This window comes from Dicentrarchus labrax, unplaced genomic scaffold (genome assembly GCF_905237075.1).
Source record: "Dicentrarchus labrax unplaced genomic scaffold, dlabrax2021, whole genome shotgun sequence".
NCBI lineage: Eukaryota > Metazoa > Chordata > Actinopteri > Moronidae > Dicentrarchus > Dicentrarchus labrax.
The window spans coordinates 22,547,306-22,565,191 of NW_026136715.1; the positions used below are offsets into that span (position 1 = coordinate 22,547,306).

Sequence of the window (17,886 nt, forward strand, 5' to 3'; positions counted from 1 at the left end):
ATATAAGACTAAGATTATGCATGGTCAGATATGAGAGGTCTGACTAAACTGACCCTTTACCTGGCTAAAACCTGCAAACCCACCAGGACCACACTATTAAATCACCATAACTTGATAGAAAACACACTACTTTAAATAAAAATAGTTTTTATTTATACAGGTAAACATGAGTTTGCATTGTTGGTCAAGTTGGGGATGCAGCTCAGACATCCGACAGCATTGTTTGGCTTGGGTGACTGACGGGGTCCGACACAGGGACAAACAGATGCTAGCTGATGCTGATGACCTGGCTTGTGGGAGACAGGAATTGATTAAGAGGCGGCCATGATGGGGAGTTAGACAGAACGATGTTCAGACGTTTATATTGTTTCTTTGACTGACGCTTCCCACGCAGCAACCGAAGATAGTTCAGGATACCCAAATCTATCAGCACCTGGGGAAAAACAGCAACTTTAAAGACCAACACTACCAAAGAGAATGAGGTTTTATATCACTGAGGAACAATGGCTCTATTCTATTCTAAATGTCCCAGTAAACCAGTGAGCACAACACCATGACCCTAAAACTAAAGCAGCTAAATGGAATTCAGCCATCATTCATATCATTCCAATTATTTAGGCCTATGAAATCATGTATGTGCTCCTAGTAATAAAGTAAGCAGATAGTAACTGGATCAATGCTTTACACACTGCATACAGTGTTAAGTATTATCTCTAGTCTAATTATATGGCAACGTTTTCTTAAGATTTTAATGAAGAATGTTTAATGAAACCACATTTTAAAAGCAACAGTCTATCATATAAAGAAAGTATGAAACGGCAGCTTCGAAAGGGGAAAAAAAATCTGTTCATCTCCAGTGGCTCTGAAGCTTTGCTTTAGCACATTTTAATAATATTTTAATGTTTTATGATAGCAAAATTCTGTGGTTTGCATTCAAAGCAGGGTTTCAGGCTTTTTACATGAACTGAATGACTGAATTTGGTGAATGCTGCAGAGAACGGACACTGACCCTACCCGTTATACATATGCATTGTGTGAGCCTGATCCAGTGTGCACTTCATACAGATAGAAACTTGAAGCCACCAGACACATACACTGAGAATGTGGAATTTAGTTAGCAGAAAAAACATCAGACACACATTATTACCAACAGACTACTGTACATATGTCTTAATATCTTTAACAATTGTCCTAAGAGGGAATATTAAAGTCATATCATCACTCACCTCCACAACAAAACAGAGGAGGAAGTTGAGAGCAGCCACAGCGACGAGCAGTATTTTGAAATTCATATCGGAGAAGTCGTACAGTTGAAGGTATTGACGAACAATAGATCCAGGATACACCATCAGCCACGTCATCATGGCAAAGAGGACAAACAGTATACAGAGGAAAATCACTGGGAAGGCAAGAAGAACAAAGTCATTTGGGTCCTAAACTTTTAATAAGTTTCATATATTAATAAAGCTTTGTCAGCATGTGTTTGAATGCATCAATGTTTCAACCCCAAATCCTCATTCTTGGACATTTCTGATGACTCACCATTGTAGTAGAGCGGTTTCTTGTGAGGGTAGCCTTTGGTGACCACCACAGCCATGATGATGTACTGGAAACCTGACAAGAGAAACACACTGGTGTCCTCCATGTTGGGCAGATTGGATGATCCATACACGGAGGAATTGAGTGGAATATACCTTAAACAAATACAGGGCATGAAGTTGAGACGTGAGATTTGTTTAGTCAGTATAGAAACAAATAAAAAGCTATAATTTTTTTTTTTTACTAACCAGTCCTGTGAGGTGGTGATGAAGAGCGCAGACAACTGGCCCAGGATGATTATACAGGTGTGAATGAAGAGGCTGCCCAGCACAGGCAGGGCCAGCAGACTGGCTGAAGGTCTGCGGGGGTCCAGCTCCTTACTGGGGCCTCCTCTCCCCATCACGATGGCCAGCACAGTTACCACAAAAATGTCACAGACCAGGAACTGCAGGTCCGCCATGGTCGTCTTCACCTGGACACACACATCAAGAAGTCAGATGTTTCATTGCGATTTCTTTAAGCAATGAAGGCCAGAGACGAAGCTGTAGTTCATGAGAGCAGATTAGATTGCAACAATTACTGAGGAAGTGATTTAACTTTGTGTCCTGTGTTGGCGTTATCGCTGCTATAGCTGTCATGTAAATTGGCCAGAGCTATCAGATTGCGGCGTGTGGTAATTTTTCCAAGACAAATTCCTCGTATGTGTAAAAACTTACTTGGCAATAAACCTAATTCTGAAAATGTCTATGATTAAGCTACTATGACAGTGTTCTAACCACCACATACAATTATGTAAAGATAAGCATATATAAGTATATAGTATTTCTCTGTGGTCGCTCTAACCGTCAGGAGCTAGCTAACAATGCTAACAATGGATCCTCACTTTGATGCTGGGGAATAATCTGAGCTCAAGCCAGACAAGCTAATTAGCCTGCTAGGTAAGTAGCATGGGCAACGACTTAAAAGAGTCAGTTTACAGTAATTGATGGAGAAAAGGGAAAACAGGGCTATTTTTAAAGTGAGGGTGTAACAAGCTCTGTACTGCACACGTGCAACTCTCAACAGAGATGAGAAGGAAACAGGATGTCTCACTAGCTACTTCAATTATCAACTTCTGAAAAAACTATGTGTTATGATGCATTATTTTAGTTTTTAAATGTAAAAATTCGGAGGTAACATTAATAACTTAAAACCTTGCCGCCACTTGTTTGTTGTATGTCTAACAGGCTTATAGATGTGATGTACATATAAGTCACCATATAATATACCTCAGACTGCATCAAGAAGATGTTAAAACTTGTTTTTAAAAAGAACTCTTAATTATAACTTCTGTTTTTGCAGAGCTGATGATGGAAGTATGTGTGGTACCAATCTGGCAGGAGGTACAGATCTACTGAGAGGCTCCACTGCTACTCACTGTGTAGAGGATGAGGACGGCGCACAACTGAATGAGGCTGTACAGGGCCATGTATTTGAAGAGACTGAAGGAGGTGACCAGAGAGCATCGACCCTCTCTGCGCAGACGAGGAGGAAACATGCGTTATTATTTCTTCTGCTGCAGATACTGAACTTACTGGTTTGGTTGGTTTTTCAAAGACATCCTCTATATTTACCAGACTTTTTTAACTTTTCTCACCTGATGAGCAGCGGCACACAGCTGATGTTGTCAGTCTTGGAAGTGAAAGGTGAAGCGACTGAAGCCTCAGCTTCAGACAAGGAAACCCCGACATCAGCAGCTCTCAGGGCCCCGCAGTCATTGGCCCCGTCCCCGCACATGCCAACCCGGTAGCTGTAGTAATAGAAGAGGGGTTTGACTAATAATGTGTGTCTCTTTTAAAGTCAGGTAGTAGCCAGTGCTGTCCAGCATTGTTCTCCTAATGCTCATTTTATTTCCATTTTAATTTCGTTCTGGACTCACTTCAGTTTCTGCAGCTCCTTCACCAGCTGGGTTTTCTGGTCAGGACCCATGCGTGCAAATACTGTGGTTCGCAACAAAACCTGCAGAGACAGCGTGTCAGGAAAAGAGCTCTGCTGGCAAACAATTGATCACATCTTGATTTGACTTCCTACAATCCTAATCTTTGTTATTCAAAGGGAAATGGTGCAGTCTTGAAATACAGTCTCTTGGTCTGATGCCTCTGAACCAAAATATCATATAATATAATCACTGTCCCTGTCACTACTCCCCTAGTTATTGTATGCATGCATGTGTCATTGCTGCACTAGCATGGTCCGACAGATTATTCCTGCTGGGATTACATAACATACATCACCTTTGGCAGGTACTCGGGGAAGTGGTCACAGAGGGCAGCATAGGACTTTCCACTAATAGCCAAGTGATAGCCATATCCACCCTGGTACAGGCCCTGAGAGGAGAAAAGAAAACCATCAATAGCAGCAAACAAGATTCATCCAGCCAGTTCATCTTTGCATATAGTGTTAACTTAATCATTAAAAATGCATGGCACAAACAGTTAGCAAAGTCTCTCTATCAATGCTTGAAAGATAGTTAGAATTAGCTTCTTATAACATAGCTTGAGCTGTATGAGAGCTAATGGGACCCAAATTAAGGTTAAATTTCCAGTCAAACTAATATCTCGTTATATATAAGTATCGTTGTCTTTGAAGTCCCAGAGCATGGTTGCCTGGGAAAAGTTTCCTACTCAGTCATGACACATGATGAAGGCCATCCCATTTAATATTCATTACAGAGGAGAACAATCATGGCTACAATTCAAACTGCCATCAGTAATATCACAGAAAAGTCAAAAAAGTTGTGGTAAGCAAATGCTCCTCTTCACACAGGCCTAAAATATATTGAGCCAAGACTGAGACGGACTGAGGAGTGGTGTACTGCAGTGTTGTCTCTGAGCAGGACCAACCTGAGTGATGACTTCTACAGAACTTTGGGCGGTAGTGGTCCCTCCGTCTTCCAGGGTGAACCTGAGGGTGGGCATGGACTGGGCAGTGTGGGGGGTTGCATTGACGAATATCACCTTCTCATCAGACCCCACCATCCCACAGCTTTTTGCTACATTGACTGCTGTTAAAATGTTGTCTCCTATGGGAAGAGGGACGAGACAAGATTTGACATGACGTTGCCATTAAGCTGACGTAGGCAACATAATGTGTTAAAGGTCCCATATTTTAAAAAGTGCTATTCTTTAAAATGTATTATAATAGGTTTAAGTGCTATATCACTACTGTGAAACTGTCAAAACGCTCAATTCACAGTAAAATGCACAAACCCTGTACTCAGAAAGTGTGCCTTTAAACAAGCCATCAGGACTTTTGTAAGGTTGTGATGTCACAACTACACAGTCACCACCCTCACTGCGGCCCACCCAGACCCATCATCTGGGTAGGCTACAGTCTGTAACCTGTGGTTGGTTCTGACTATGTGTCACTCAGAAAACAGTAAGCCAATCAGAAGAGAGACTCATTAATATTAACGAGACAAAGTGCAACACAAAATGTTCTGTTCTTGCTAGAGCTCCAGAAAGAAGCGTGAGAGCGCAGATGTTAAACTATACTGAGATGGTTTTTGGTACTTAAATCCACAAATAAAACACCAAAAATATGGGACATTTAACAATACTAAAAAGGAGGTGCAGTGTTGTTGGGCTGTAGTTAATAAAAATCTCTCACCAGTGACCATGACGCTGCGAAGGTTTGCCAGTCTCAGGACATTAATAACCTTTGCACTCTCTGGCTTCACCAGGTTCTTCATCATCATCAAGCCCAGGAACTGCATGTCTTTTTCTACCTCCCCTCTGTCAAAGACACACAGTGGCATTAACACTCACTGTTAGCATGTAGATTGATTTGTAGCATCCATTTCAGTATGGCTGTGCTTACTACATGCTTCAGGTGTAAGAAAAATATGAAGGAACTTCTGAGCCACAAAGAAGCGAGAAATACTGACTATGTTCTCACCGTTCAATGCTCCTAAAGTCAGTGCTCCTGTCTAATGGTTTATAGGCGAGTGCAAGAACCCTGAGGCCTTCACTGGAGAAGTTACGCAGCTTGCTGGAGAACTGTGCCGGCACTGTAAACATAAAGCATCCTGTTCAGTTAACATTTAATGTAAATGATGTAGACACAATTCAAATATATCTTTGACACTGATCTACAGGAACTGGTGTTAAAAATATTTCAATTCCAAATCACTAAAATGCTGTACTGTGGTTATATATTTACAAATTAAAGAAATATTATTATTATTATTATTATTATTATTAATACAGACCAGTTTCTGCTCGGCAGAGGCTAGCTACCATCTCTGGGGATCCTTTGATGAAAGCAAGAGCTGAGCGTCCCCCCTGGGCAACCGTCACCACACTCATCCTCTGCAGGGCCGATGAGAAGGGAAACCTCTGAACAATGGCCACCGCCTCCCTTGTGGACTGAAAGCAGAATGAGAGAGAACAATAACAGTTATGTATAACAGGAAATTCCAGACAGATGTTGATGTAAAGAGCAATACGTTTGCAACAGTGTTAGAGTGGTTAATGGGATTCGACATAATAACAAATCAGCCCAAATCTGTTTGAGAGGGGATGGTAGGGACACTCACAGGTCCTTGAGCTGAGAGCTGTTGAGTAGGAGGTCTCATAACAGCCAAAACTCTGTGGCCTCCAAACTCCGCATCCAGCACCTTTCCATCTCCCTCCGGCTCCTGGAGTGTCTGGAAAATTAGAGTAAAAATCTAATTAAATTTGAAGATACTGATTTGAATAAACATGTTATAACAGAAGTTTACAGTAAGATTGAATATAATGATTGGGAGAATGGATTTCCAGAGGCATATAGAATCAAAAACTGAACAAGAAGGAAACTTTAAAACCATTATTACTTCCAGCATAGAGGTTATGTTTTCGGTGCTGTTTGTCTTTCAGCAAGTTTACGGGAAAACTACCGGTCCGATTTTCATGAAAATTGGTGGAGGGTTCAAGATTTTTACCTCAGTGTCCCGCAACTGTCCCGAATTCTTCTTTCAACTGTCCCACACATTGAAGTCCTTTTTCATTATACATAATACTTAATATAACTAAATAACTCTGTTTCAGTAACTCGCATCACTTCATTTACTTGCTCTGGTCCGCCATAGAAGTTGTTCCCTGCGATAAAAAATGTAATTTACCCTAGTAGCCCCTTTAGTGATTGGTCGAGTAGTAATGGAAATGTGCCTACACACACAGACAACATTATTAATAGTTAAACAAATAATGACAAACTATACTGGAGGGATAGGGATATCATATATTTGAAGTAAAAACATATTTATTTAAATCTACAAAGGTAAGGAGAAGATCAAACTAACTATTTAAATATTTACACACTCAAAAGAAGTATTTACATATCAGCTACAGGAACACACTAATCCAAAGATCCCGTGGGAAAGACTGAGAAAGATGGTCAAACATCCCCCATACGCCACACCTACTGACTGCCTGCACACGGTGCAAGAGGAGAGGAAGAGACCCTGGTGCTGTTGGCAGAAGAGCCATGGAGCATACAAAAATGCTAAATTTGACGCTAGTCGGTTTTGAGAAATAATGTTGCTAAGAGGGTCTCAAAAGTTAATAAATCTATAGAGAAAGTTGCTAAGTTGTGTGTTTAAGCACCCGTTTAATTTGAGCAATTAACAACTAATATGATATATATTCCATAAATGCAATCACTCCATTTGTAATGCTACTTTTATCTACCTCAGGACAATAATACGTCCTTTGAGGGGCCAACAGTTTTCTATCAGCTGTAGTCAAGCACCTCTTGAAGTGAGTAAAATAAGCTTTATAGTGTCATACCCAACCGGTGGATTCGACCATCTTGAGCTCCAGAGGGTCTCCAAGTGGCTGACCTCGCAACAGAGTCACAGTGTGACAGCATGCCAGACCCGAGAGCATGTGCCCTGTGGGCAGGAGTCTGGGCTCTGGGACCAGCTCAGAGAAACCAGAAGGGCCCCCCTCCATCACTCCCCACACATCCAGACCGTCCTCTGTAAGAGTTCCTGTCTGGAGAGACAAAAATACACTGATGAAAGGCATTATTTAACATTATCATTATTATTATTATTATTATTACGTATTTATGACTGCCTTCCACATACACAGAAAACTTCAGTTAATGCATCCCCCCTCACCTTGTCAAAGCAGAAGACTGAGACCTTGCCACTGATGTTGATGCGTGGTGGACTGATACAGAAAACGCCCTGGTTCTTCAGCCTGCGCTGGGCGTAGATAGTGCCAGTGGTGATGGCAGCAGGCAGTGCAGGGGGCACTGCGATGGTCACAATATCCAGGCTCCTTATCACCAACTCCAGCCAGGTCGCCTGGACACACATCCAGACACGAGTCATGACACCACTTTATTTATTGTTGGCATTTTAAATACAGACACATTATTTGATCCTTGTGGCTTGCACTTACATTGGATGTGAAGAGGACCACGAAGCTGTAAATGGTGCCAAACATAGCTGCAGCAAAAAGGAAAAAAGTTTAAATTGTTGTTGAATAACTGATCAAAAAGGCTTGAGATACATAATCGGAGTAATTCAGCTATAGATACAGATAACATCAGCTTCTTCATACACCTTTGAAACAAATTTAGTCAAGCTCTTACCAACAAAACTCAGGACAAGCAGGAACTTAGCAGAATCTCGGTAGAAGCGGAAGTTGGTCGGCTGAGGGTACAATATGGAGCTGACCAGGTTACCTTTGGCTGTGAAAAACCCTGAGAATGAGATATTAGAAGGAGAACTGAGACTTGGTGGGCAAACGTAAGCCTGTACAGGGGCCATGAGTTCTTACTATCAGGTGATTATACACAATGAATATTATGTTCCATTTCTGCCAATAGATTCTCCTACCTGTTACAAACTGGAGTTCTTCTACTCACCGGTGCTTGTGACGACAGCAATGGCACCGCTGCCTTCCTGCCCTCCTCCTTTGGCCTGAATGAGCTGGGTACCGCAGAAAAGGGTGTGTCTGCGCTCAGTCTCTGAGCTGTACGTCCTCTCCCCAGCTGGCAGTGGGGTTTTCAGCACTGGGACACTTTCTCCTAAACACAGGAATGATGACAACAGGTTAATACACTGACTGCTCACTGGAAAACAAGCTGGAGGCACAGACTGTGGTACGAGTTGGCATGTACTTAATGACTTCCATTTGCAAATGCTTTTGCCCCGATGACCTGATTAGACTTGATGGATGAAACTGGATTTAAGGAAACACACTAATCGGGCGGCTGTGGCTCAGGGGCAGAGCGGGTCGGTCCTTAATCGGAAGGTTGTGGGTTCGATCCCCGGCTCCTGGTGCCACATGTTGAAGTATCCTTGAGCAAGATACTGAACCGTGCAGCAGTGCATCAGTGTGTGAATGTGTATGAATGTTAGTTTCTGTTGGATGGACTTTGCCATCACTGAGTGAAAGGGTGAATGTGGCACGTAGTGTAAAAGCGCTTTGAGTTGTCAGAAGACTAGAAAGGCGCTATACAAGTACAGGTTCATTTACCATTTACCATTACTAATCAAACTCTCATGTTAGAACAACATGGAACTAGAAAATGGGAGGCGGAGTATTTTTCTTTCTAGGCTGAAATGCTTGTTTCATCTGTCTGCAGACGTCTTGAGAGCCAATTTGTCACTCCAATCAGCTCCAAGGCTGTGAAATGTGACATGACCCCGGCTTTAAAGACCTCTTTTTAATGTAACCCAACATAAAAAGTGAAATCTGCATCAACACGATGCTGATGTTACTCAGTGAGGAAACCCAGTGAGCTCTGAAGGGGTTTCATGGGCCCAGTGGTCATTTCATCAACACTAAGAGGAAATAACTGTACAGTGTAGGTTCTAAAATATGACAAATCTCTGCAGCTACGCTCTGCCTGGTGGTAATGGTGCTGTTGAGGTTTGTTGATCACCTGTGAGCATGCTCTCATTGACAAGACACTCCCCATCGAGCAGGGCAGCATCACAGGGCAGCAGCAGACCGTCCTGAGGGATGATTATACAGTCACCGGGAACCAGGTCCACCGAGCTCACACACTGCTCGGCTGAAAAAACACACAACAAGGAATGAATGCCCTGGAAGAGAGTTTCAGGTTTAATGCAGAATGACGGGCCGAAAGCAGTCTGGCTTTACTTAGTCCAATAAAACACAATTACTTTCGGATTTGCGTCCTTATTTTTACTCAGAGTTAGAAGAGACTTGTATTAATTCAATGCAATACAATCTGTAAACCTTTCACTTGCAAACTACCAAAACAAAAGCTTCTTTCATGTAGCTATCTTGTTTGTCCTCATGACCACAATTTTCCATCCCACATTCTTCATTAGATGCACAGTTACTGTATGTTTCACCTCACAAATGGTGTGGCAGTAAGCTGAGAATAAATGCTTTTTTAAATAGCTGCCTAATGTTGTTGTCAGTTGGGTTTTGCCTCGAGGGAGTAACTGTCACACAGCTTAAAGTTGCCCTGTGGAGTTTTTTGTAAATAGTTTCTGTTTACATTCAGCATTGCTCACCAAAACACACTGTGTGTATTCCTGAAGCGTACAAATATTTTAAATCAATTAAAATTATTATTGCATTTGCGTCCATGTTTACTCGCTCATAGTGACTTGGCCAAACTGTAGCATGTAGTATGCCAAACGGTCCACTTTGCTTGATGTGTCCCACAATGCAAAGCGGTGGAAAATTCACAACAACCAGTCAGACCAACAACTGCAACATTTCTGTAAATATTGTATGCTATTTCATCATAGCATCATTCAGTTGGGTTAGGGAATAACACGTGTAATAGCATGCAGCAGTATGCAGCATGTTGACCTAGTAAGTGCAGAATATGGTCATGGAAGAGAAGGCATTTATACATGCTTTATGAAGGACTAATACATTTTTAGCATTAGTAAATGTTTTATCTGTTGTGAAATTGAATGTTTACTTTCAGTATTAGAAAATGTCTTATCTGTTGTGCCTGTGCACTTTATCTGTTTCACCGTGGGAGAGTGAGAAACGTCCTCTCGATTCCTTTGTATGTCTGGTGCATGTGAAGAAATTGACATTAAAGCTGACTTTGACTTTGATAAATAGCTAATATGGTACTATTATGCACACTAATAAGCAACAAGTTAATGGTGAAAATATGTACCCTCATATAACGCGTTACTGCGGTTTCAAATACAGCTTTCCTCTTCCTTGTCCTTTTTAAAAAAACTAAGAAAAAAACCCTCAAACAAAACGGGTTCCCCTACTCCATAACGCTACCTGTGGTCAAAAACTCCACAGGGCACCTTCAGTGACTCTTAAGAGAGAGACTTATGGTAACTTTTTTTCATGCATGGTTTCAGCTCAGTTGAATGGTAACCATGTAGAACAGACAACTCCAATGGCCCTCCCGAGACAAAGAGCAGGATGTAGAATCCCAGACATAACTCTACAATTGACTGCTTTAAGTTCTAGTTCAGACTTTTAGTACTTTTGATTTTCAGTTCTCAGGAAAGGGGAATTGAAACATTGATGGTTGAAGAGATTCACCTATTTATAGAGAATACAACTATTACTGTCTATCATCCCAAACAACACCTGGGGTACAGTATCAGTTAGCAAATTAAAATCTTTTACTGTTTCTGACTACCTTTCATATTATGATTATTTATCACTATATGAAACCATGGATATGATTCAAAACCATAAACCTCTTCACCAAGCCCTCACTCATCAGGAAACCAAAGCAGTCCAAATAGTTTTGTTAATGTCAAGCCACACTCTTTCTGTGCCAAAGGTCTTTTCATTCTTTAAATACATCTGCCACTTTTCCGCCTTGAGATGAAGCACATTACTGCAGGACCCATTTTCATGTCAAGTGAACAAAATTACCTTAAATATCAATCAAATCCACATAGATCAACAAGAAGAGAACAAAGTTCAAGAAATTCACATTAGAGGAAGGAGACTTTTGTAAAAACATACCTCCTGAGTTTCTCCGTACTGTGACATTTGTGACAAACCGGGCCATGTTGCGAATAGTGATGCTTTGCTGTGGAGTAACAGGTCAATTTAATATTATTTACATCCATATCCAGAGCTTAACACATAACAAATTATAATTAGATTAAGTAGCTCACTAAAGGCTCACCTTGCGGATCTCGTAAAGTGAGATACAGATGGAAAGAACTGAGATAATGAATATACATATGGCGTAAACAAAATAGTGATCAATCATCCACAGGGTGATGCTGAACAATTGGAACATATAGAATGGGTTGAGGACCTAAAGAAGTAGATAAAGACAGAGACAAAAAGGAATAAACAGGTTCAATGTGATATTTCACCTTGGTTTTGTATGACATTTCACAAACCCTCATACAAAAAAATCTATATACGATTGTTTTCATCGCACCTCCTCAAACAGCAGTTTCATGTAAGGCTTCACAGGCACATCAATAAGGTTGGGCCCATACACACGTTTCCTGAAAGAATTGAAATCATGAAATACTGCAGCCCTCTCTGGGATTAAAGAATCTGTCAGTTTCTCCATTCATTAATCCTTTCCTACCTCAAGTTCTGCTCCAGGTGACTCAGGCCCTTTTGGAAGCCATACAGGTCCTTGCAGGTCCAGTCCTCATTGAGGACACTACAGACAAAGACAGAAGGTTTCAACACTATGATAAACAATGACTTTCTATTCATAAAAAAGTGATTTTAAATCAAATTAAATACACAGGATAAGCTGCTCAGTATATATGTTCCTGTTTCAGTACCTAACACGACAGAAAGTTCCTTTTCTGTCTATCCAAATGTAGCGTAATCCTTCAAACAGGTAGTAGCGCAGCAGCGTTTTCTGTAACACAATAAAGGTCACTTTCAGTCTGGGAAAGACGATCACTCAGAGGATAACATTATTTAGTCAAAAAAACCTCCAATCATTACCATGTTCCTTACCTCCTCCTTGTACAGCTGTACTGTATCTCTCCATTCAGTGTCCTCCAGCTCTCCCAACAAGTCCATACTGAAAGGGACAAACCAAGTAAGCTTTTTCCTTTTGTCTTTTAACAGTTTTCTCAGATATGTGTGTAGTATTGAAAGGCTAAAGGTGATGCTGTCAGAGAATAGAGATGTGTAGCTGACCTGCCCTCCTCCATCTCCTCTGTGAGGACCTCCACCACATGCTGCTTGCCAAAACTGTCCTGAAGGAAAGATGACACAAATATATCTGTGACTGCTGGAAACTAGACAAACACTTGAGCATTGGAAGAGTCTAATGCAGTGAGTCAGAGCCTAACACAGAATACTGTGCCCAACCCACCCACCCAACATTCATGCTGGGTGATCAGTGTCATGAGACAGAATCAACATACTGTATATTAAGTATGAAATCAAGGTATAAATATGCTTGAACGTCTTTCAAGGTTAAATGAAGAAATTGAACATTAAGTTAAGATAATATTTAACAGGCGGAAAAAGTTACATTTCAGTGCAGGTTTTATAACAGCTATGACTGCTTTATCTAACATTTTATGACTGGGCCAGTTTCAGCCATTGTGCCTAAACTCAGTCCTGAGTCCTGCAGGTCTCGTAAAGAACACAAAAGGATAATGTGGGACAAATGGACACGCTGGTCAGTTACAATTCTTGCAATAGAGAGAAAAATCCAGTCTCAGTAATAAAGCCAGGTGTTTAAGTGGGTTTCAAATCGGAGAAGGAATTAATTTATTTTCTCACTCTTATTAGCAGAATATCTGCCAAAGCCAGAGGGCAGGAGCAGCAGCGTGCAAGGACAGCAAGCCGTGGGCGCCAGTGAAACACAATCAGGAGGAGACCCAAGGACAGCACGGCAGCCAGACGACACAGCCACACCCGCCAGCGCACCCACTTATAACCCTGAACATCCTGGTGGGGCAAAGGAGACAGAGTCAGGTCAGATTCAAGAAGGGCTGCAACTATAGATCATTTCAATTATTGATTAATTAGTTGTTTGGTCCATAAAATGGCAAAAAATGTTGATTTCTGTTTCCCAAAGCCCAAGGTGACATTCTCAAATGTCTTGTTTAGTCCACTACCTGAAGATATTCAGTTTACTGTCGTAGAGGACTAAATAATCCAGCAAATATTCACTCAAGAGAATCTTAAATCAGAGCAATTTGGAAGTTTCTTTTCTTAAAAAATGACTAAAATTACTCATCAATTACCAAAATAATTGCCAATGATGTAATGGTTGACAACTAATCAGTTAATCAACTAATGGTTGCACCCCTAGGTTCAAACAAGGGTTTATTTCCTTACAGCTGGTTTATCAGCACCCACATTATAAGATTTAAAAAAAGCCACAGTCAAATGCCAGATTGGGACAGAGGCTGGTTCTGCTTTCAACAGTGACACCTGGAGCAAATGTGATATTCAAAACCACTGATTCTTCTGTATCTGTAAATAGCAAGGGTATAGGGAACCATGCACATCTCTCATTTCTACATCTGCAGATGACAGGTGTCATTGTACGTTTTTCTACACCACGTCAAGCAAGTGAAGCACACTACCAGTCAAACATTATCTGCCACACCTGGGGCCATTAACGGTTTAACAGAAACACTGTGGAGGTACTCACCATGTGGGAGTCAGGACTGAGCAGGGGGTCTCGTGGACTGGGTGAGGGGAGTCCGCTCTGCGGCTCTACCACACTACCTACAGGTAACAGGTTACACACTGTTAGCACAACAATTCCTCTGTTACAACATTTACATTAACTGAGCAGCATGATACACACCCTCAAAGTCAATAGAAACAAAACACTGCAAAGCTCTAATCGAGTCCATGTTGCACATTGCAATAACCTTTTTGGTGGCATGGTTTAAATCACATCTTTGGTTTGAAGCCAGAGGTGAAAGATAAAAAACATGGCAGGTTTTTGTCTGTACAATGTGGTCCAAACCTCATGACCGAGTCATCAGACACCCCATACACTTTACAGGATTACATCCACACTCTGGGCACTGAAGTTAAAACTATGTTTTTGCGTATTCAGTTATTTAAAATGAATCACAAAGTCCCAAAGGGAGAAAATAGGATGCAATACAAACAGAGGCAAACTATAGGAAAACGCGATTTAAGGGTTACCATAAACTGTAAAAAGATCCTTAAACACACCTGAGTACGAAGGAAACACTTTGAGCTCCTAAAGAAACATTAACTTTTAAGGGCTACAGACGAGAGTAAAACACACCATAAAGTGCTACACGTTTGCAATACACTCCATATATCAATAGTAAACAATAACAGAGGAGATAAAAAACAACAACATCAGTGCAGTAAAGTGAGTTGTTGGTCTAACCAGATGCCCGCTTCCGCTTCCAAAGATCCGGGAAATCTCGAAACAAAACCAACTTCTTTTAAATTAAAACCCATCCGAAGAAGAAACTGAGCTTACCGACAACCGGAGACCGTAAGTCTAAAGCAAATAACTCCCCAAAATGACAGAGATATAGCCTGTAGAGCGAGCAAACGTCGCAGCTGCCGCCGGTGAGGTTCACCTCGCAGTTCTGCTGCTGCAGCTCCTTTTTCTACCTGCGTGCCTCGAGCGTCTGACACCGGACCGATATACCTGTCCAACCGGCTTCTGGAGCCAATGTGAGACACGAGCCCACAAGGCCGGACAAACAGCAATAAACAAACAATACCCAATATGTTGACAAAGAAATGCGTCAAAAAAAGAGGACATTTAATGTGTTTATTATTACAGGTTATAGACGCTGAATGACACAAACAAAGATGGTGTATCTATTTGTTGTTATTTGTTAATACATAGGACGGCGCCAACAAACGCAGACATCTCAATAGATTCGCACAGTTCGATAAAAGGTAAACGTATAAATATATAGTTGATAGTTTTTCCTTTGGCAGCAACATATCAGTCTTATCAAAGCCATCACAATTAGTTGAACATCAATAATTATCAATGAGGTAACAGTTGACTCATGATAAGAGATTGTTTGTGAAGTTAGGTTCATATTTGTTGCTCTGGACATTAATCTACACACACTGCACATTACACACACTGCACAAGAAACCAAAGAGCTGACTCTTCTGTTTCGTCGTTATGCACATGATCAGAATCATGTGAGAGCTTATCAAGGCAAATGTAAGTGAGTTATTTGTTCTAACTGGGTTAATCTCTACCAAAAGTCGCCAAAAAAGTATCAGGTTTTGAAATCAAACACCGGCATCTTCTCAGTTTAAAGTCACTTTTCATGGTTTTCTGTGTGTCCTGACCTTTTTATATACATTTCACATCTATTTCACAATAAAGTTACACCATAGCAACCAATATTGCTGCAATAGTAAAATGATATTAAATCCCAGCAAGCAATTCCTTCACATACCTCACTTAAAAAGACTGTCAACACACACAGGAATCCCAGGCATCTGAAAGTCATCACCTTTGTCCCAGGCTTAGAGGAGAGGAGGACTGCCCAACAATGCAACATACAAATCTGACTCAATTATAAAAAGTCCATGTTTTCATTTTCATTTCTAGCCAGACCGTTACACAGGGCACACTTTCTGCTGTGTCAAAAAAGGGAAATAGGTGTGTACAAATGACTAGACAGACACAAGACTGCCATCTGAGCTGAAACTGCAAAAAAAAAAGAAAGACATCCCCCAAACGCAAATACCACAACACCAACCTCACATACAAGTCATGTCGAGGCCAATAGCCTGTGCACTCACCTGACACCTTCAGTACCTGGCTGTAAGGTGCAGTGTGTAACATTTAGGAGGATCTATTAGCAAACAATCTAATATTCAGAGGTATGTTTCATTAGTGTGTAATCACTTGAATGTAAGGATTGCTGTGTTTTCATCACCTTACAGCACCCAAAGAGAATTACTGATTAACTCTGCAGTTCCCCTGAGGTCTAGGGAGCGTTTCAGCGTCTTTTAGCTGTTTGTTTTAGTTTTTACTGTTACTGATTCAGTCTTACCGCTCTCCTCAGCAAGGCAGCTGTTTTCAATAAACAAAAAAGCTTTGATAAACCCACTGTACCCTACCTGCCCGGCACCAAACAACAGACAATTTATTTATTTCAATCAATTAATGCAGGTTTAAACACGTAACATACATATTTTTGATATGTACTCATTAAATTTGTTTTTTTTTAAATAATTGTGACCAAGATATGTACATGAGCAGGACATTTTACTGTTAAAATATAAACTCGCCAGTTCTCTCTGGAGATCCGTTTACCATTTCAGTAATGCAATTTCTTGTTGACACTCAGACTTTTCATCCTACACAGAGACCTACTAACGGAGGGTGTAGTGTTACATACAGAGGTTGGTGAACTGTATTTGACCCACCTCATTGAATGATACAGTTATCTGAAGATAGATTGTAAACTGACTTTACTTGGGTTTACTCCCCACTATGTCCCTGTTACTGACAAACAACATGGCAGTAGTGCTAGCTTTAGTATCTGTATTAGCAGTAGTGGGGAAACAGTGAGGCCTGTGGATTATGCAGACTAACAGGGGCGGTGTTTCCAAAGAAATGATCAATTAAATTTCACTCATCGCTGCTGTGAGGAGCACAAATAAAAGTCCTCCCACATCCATTGTGATGGGGAGGAAGCAGAGATGGATATCCGTCAGTTGTGCAGATAAAACCAGCCCATCTGTCTCTCTTGATACCAGCACTAACAGGAAAGAGTAGGTTTTATTTTATTGTACCTTATGGTGAAACTGAAACGAGCCATTGCGTTCAAGTTATTTTCCTAATTTGACGCCTTATTCTGATATTTAAATGCAGGTTTGAGCTAAAGTTAACGAACCTTGTGCTTCAACACTACCTTACTGAGTCTAGTACATTACTATTGGTGATTATTTAGGTTAGTTTTACCGAACAAATGGTAAACATTTCGCAGACAGTTGTTGCCGCCACAACAGCAGCAGTCAGTAAACATCCCACTGACTGACAGTCAGTGAAGATAACTCGCCTCTGGCTGCTTTTAGCTAACACTTAGCAAACAAGTCTGTGTAGCTTTCCTGTCTTCTTCTCTCCGGAGGGAAAGTGGATTTATTATCCTTCAGACACACTTACCACGCCTGTCCATGCTCTGGTCACGATGACAGTCTCCACATTGCCTCCTTTCACACTGTCCCCGACCTCACTGACAGGCTGTCTGCTAACCGCACAGACGAGCTGCTTTCAAAACATGCAGCTGTCTGTACGCTGGACCTTTCTACGGGAACTCACGGTGTCCAAAATAGTCGCACGGGTTCCCATACCTAGAGAAACCTTTCCGCTAATGTTTGTTGTGGTTGACTGTGAAACCCGCATTTCTGGCCCCAA

The 17,886-nt window shown here is 41.2% G+C and overlaps 1 protein-coding gene across 4 annotated transcripts; it reads right to left on the reverse strand.

Moving 5' to 3' along the window:
* Positions 1 to 130: 130 nt before the first annotated feature.
* atp13a2 (ATPase cation transporting 13A2) lies at positions 131 to 17,789 on the reverse strand. 4 transcript variants are annotated; one of them, XM_051424712.1, is made up of 29 exons: positions 17,635 to 17,789; positions 14,146 to 14,222; positions 13,266 to 13,433; positions 12,672 to 12,730; positions 12,486 to 12,552; positions 12,305 to 12,384; positions 12,100 to 12,177; positions 11,944 to 12,013; positions 11,680 to 11,814; positions 11,514 to 11,580; positions 9,463 to 9,594; positions 8,440 to 8,601; positions 8,164 to 8,274; positions 7,971 to 8,017; positions 7,685 to 7,873; positions 7,350 to 7,556; positions 6,116 to 6,226; positions 5,789 to 5,945; positions 5,476 to 5,587; positions 5,188 to 5,312; positions 4,422 to 4,600; positions 3,813 to 3,905; positions 3,458 to 3,537; positions 3,176 to 3,328; positions 2,957 to 3,053; positions 1,788 to 2,011; positions 1,543 to 1,694; positions 1,227 to 1,399; positions 131 to 433 (listed from the first exon to the last, which is right to left on the reverse strand). In XM_051424712.1, exons 1-29 carry the CDS (start codon positions 17,645 to 17,647, stop codon positions 269 to 271), a joined length of 3,483 nt encoding a protein of 1,160 aa, XP_051280672.1. In that variant the 5' UTR covers positions 17,648 to 17,789; the 3' UTR covers positions 131 to 268. The 4 variants fall into 4 exon arrangements, with proteins under 4 accessions (XP_051280672.1, XP_051280671.1, XP_051280674.1 ...); XM_051424711.1 differs by having other exon boundaries at positions 12,474 to 12,552; XM_051424714.1 differs by lacking the exon at positions 17,635 to 17,789 and adding an exon at positions 15,917 to 16,072 and having other exon boundaries at positions 12,474 to 12,552.
* Positions 17,790 to 17,886: the final 97 nt, after the last annotated feature.

What these genes read in the sequence shown, in the direction of transcription:
- atp13a2 (XM_051424711.1), bottom strand. An exon ending in TGTGTGCCGCTGCTCATCAG is followed by an intron (nt 3,054 to 3,175) that starts GTGAGAAAAGTT and finishes TCGTCTGCGCAG; the next exon opens with AGAGGGTCGATGCTCTCTGG. An exon ending in TCCTCTGTTTTGTTGTGGAG is followed by an intron (nt 434 to 1,226) that starts GTGAGTGATGAT and finishes GTTTTTCCCCAG; the next exon opens with GTGCTGATAGATTTGGGTAT.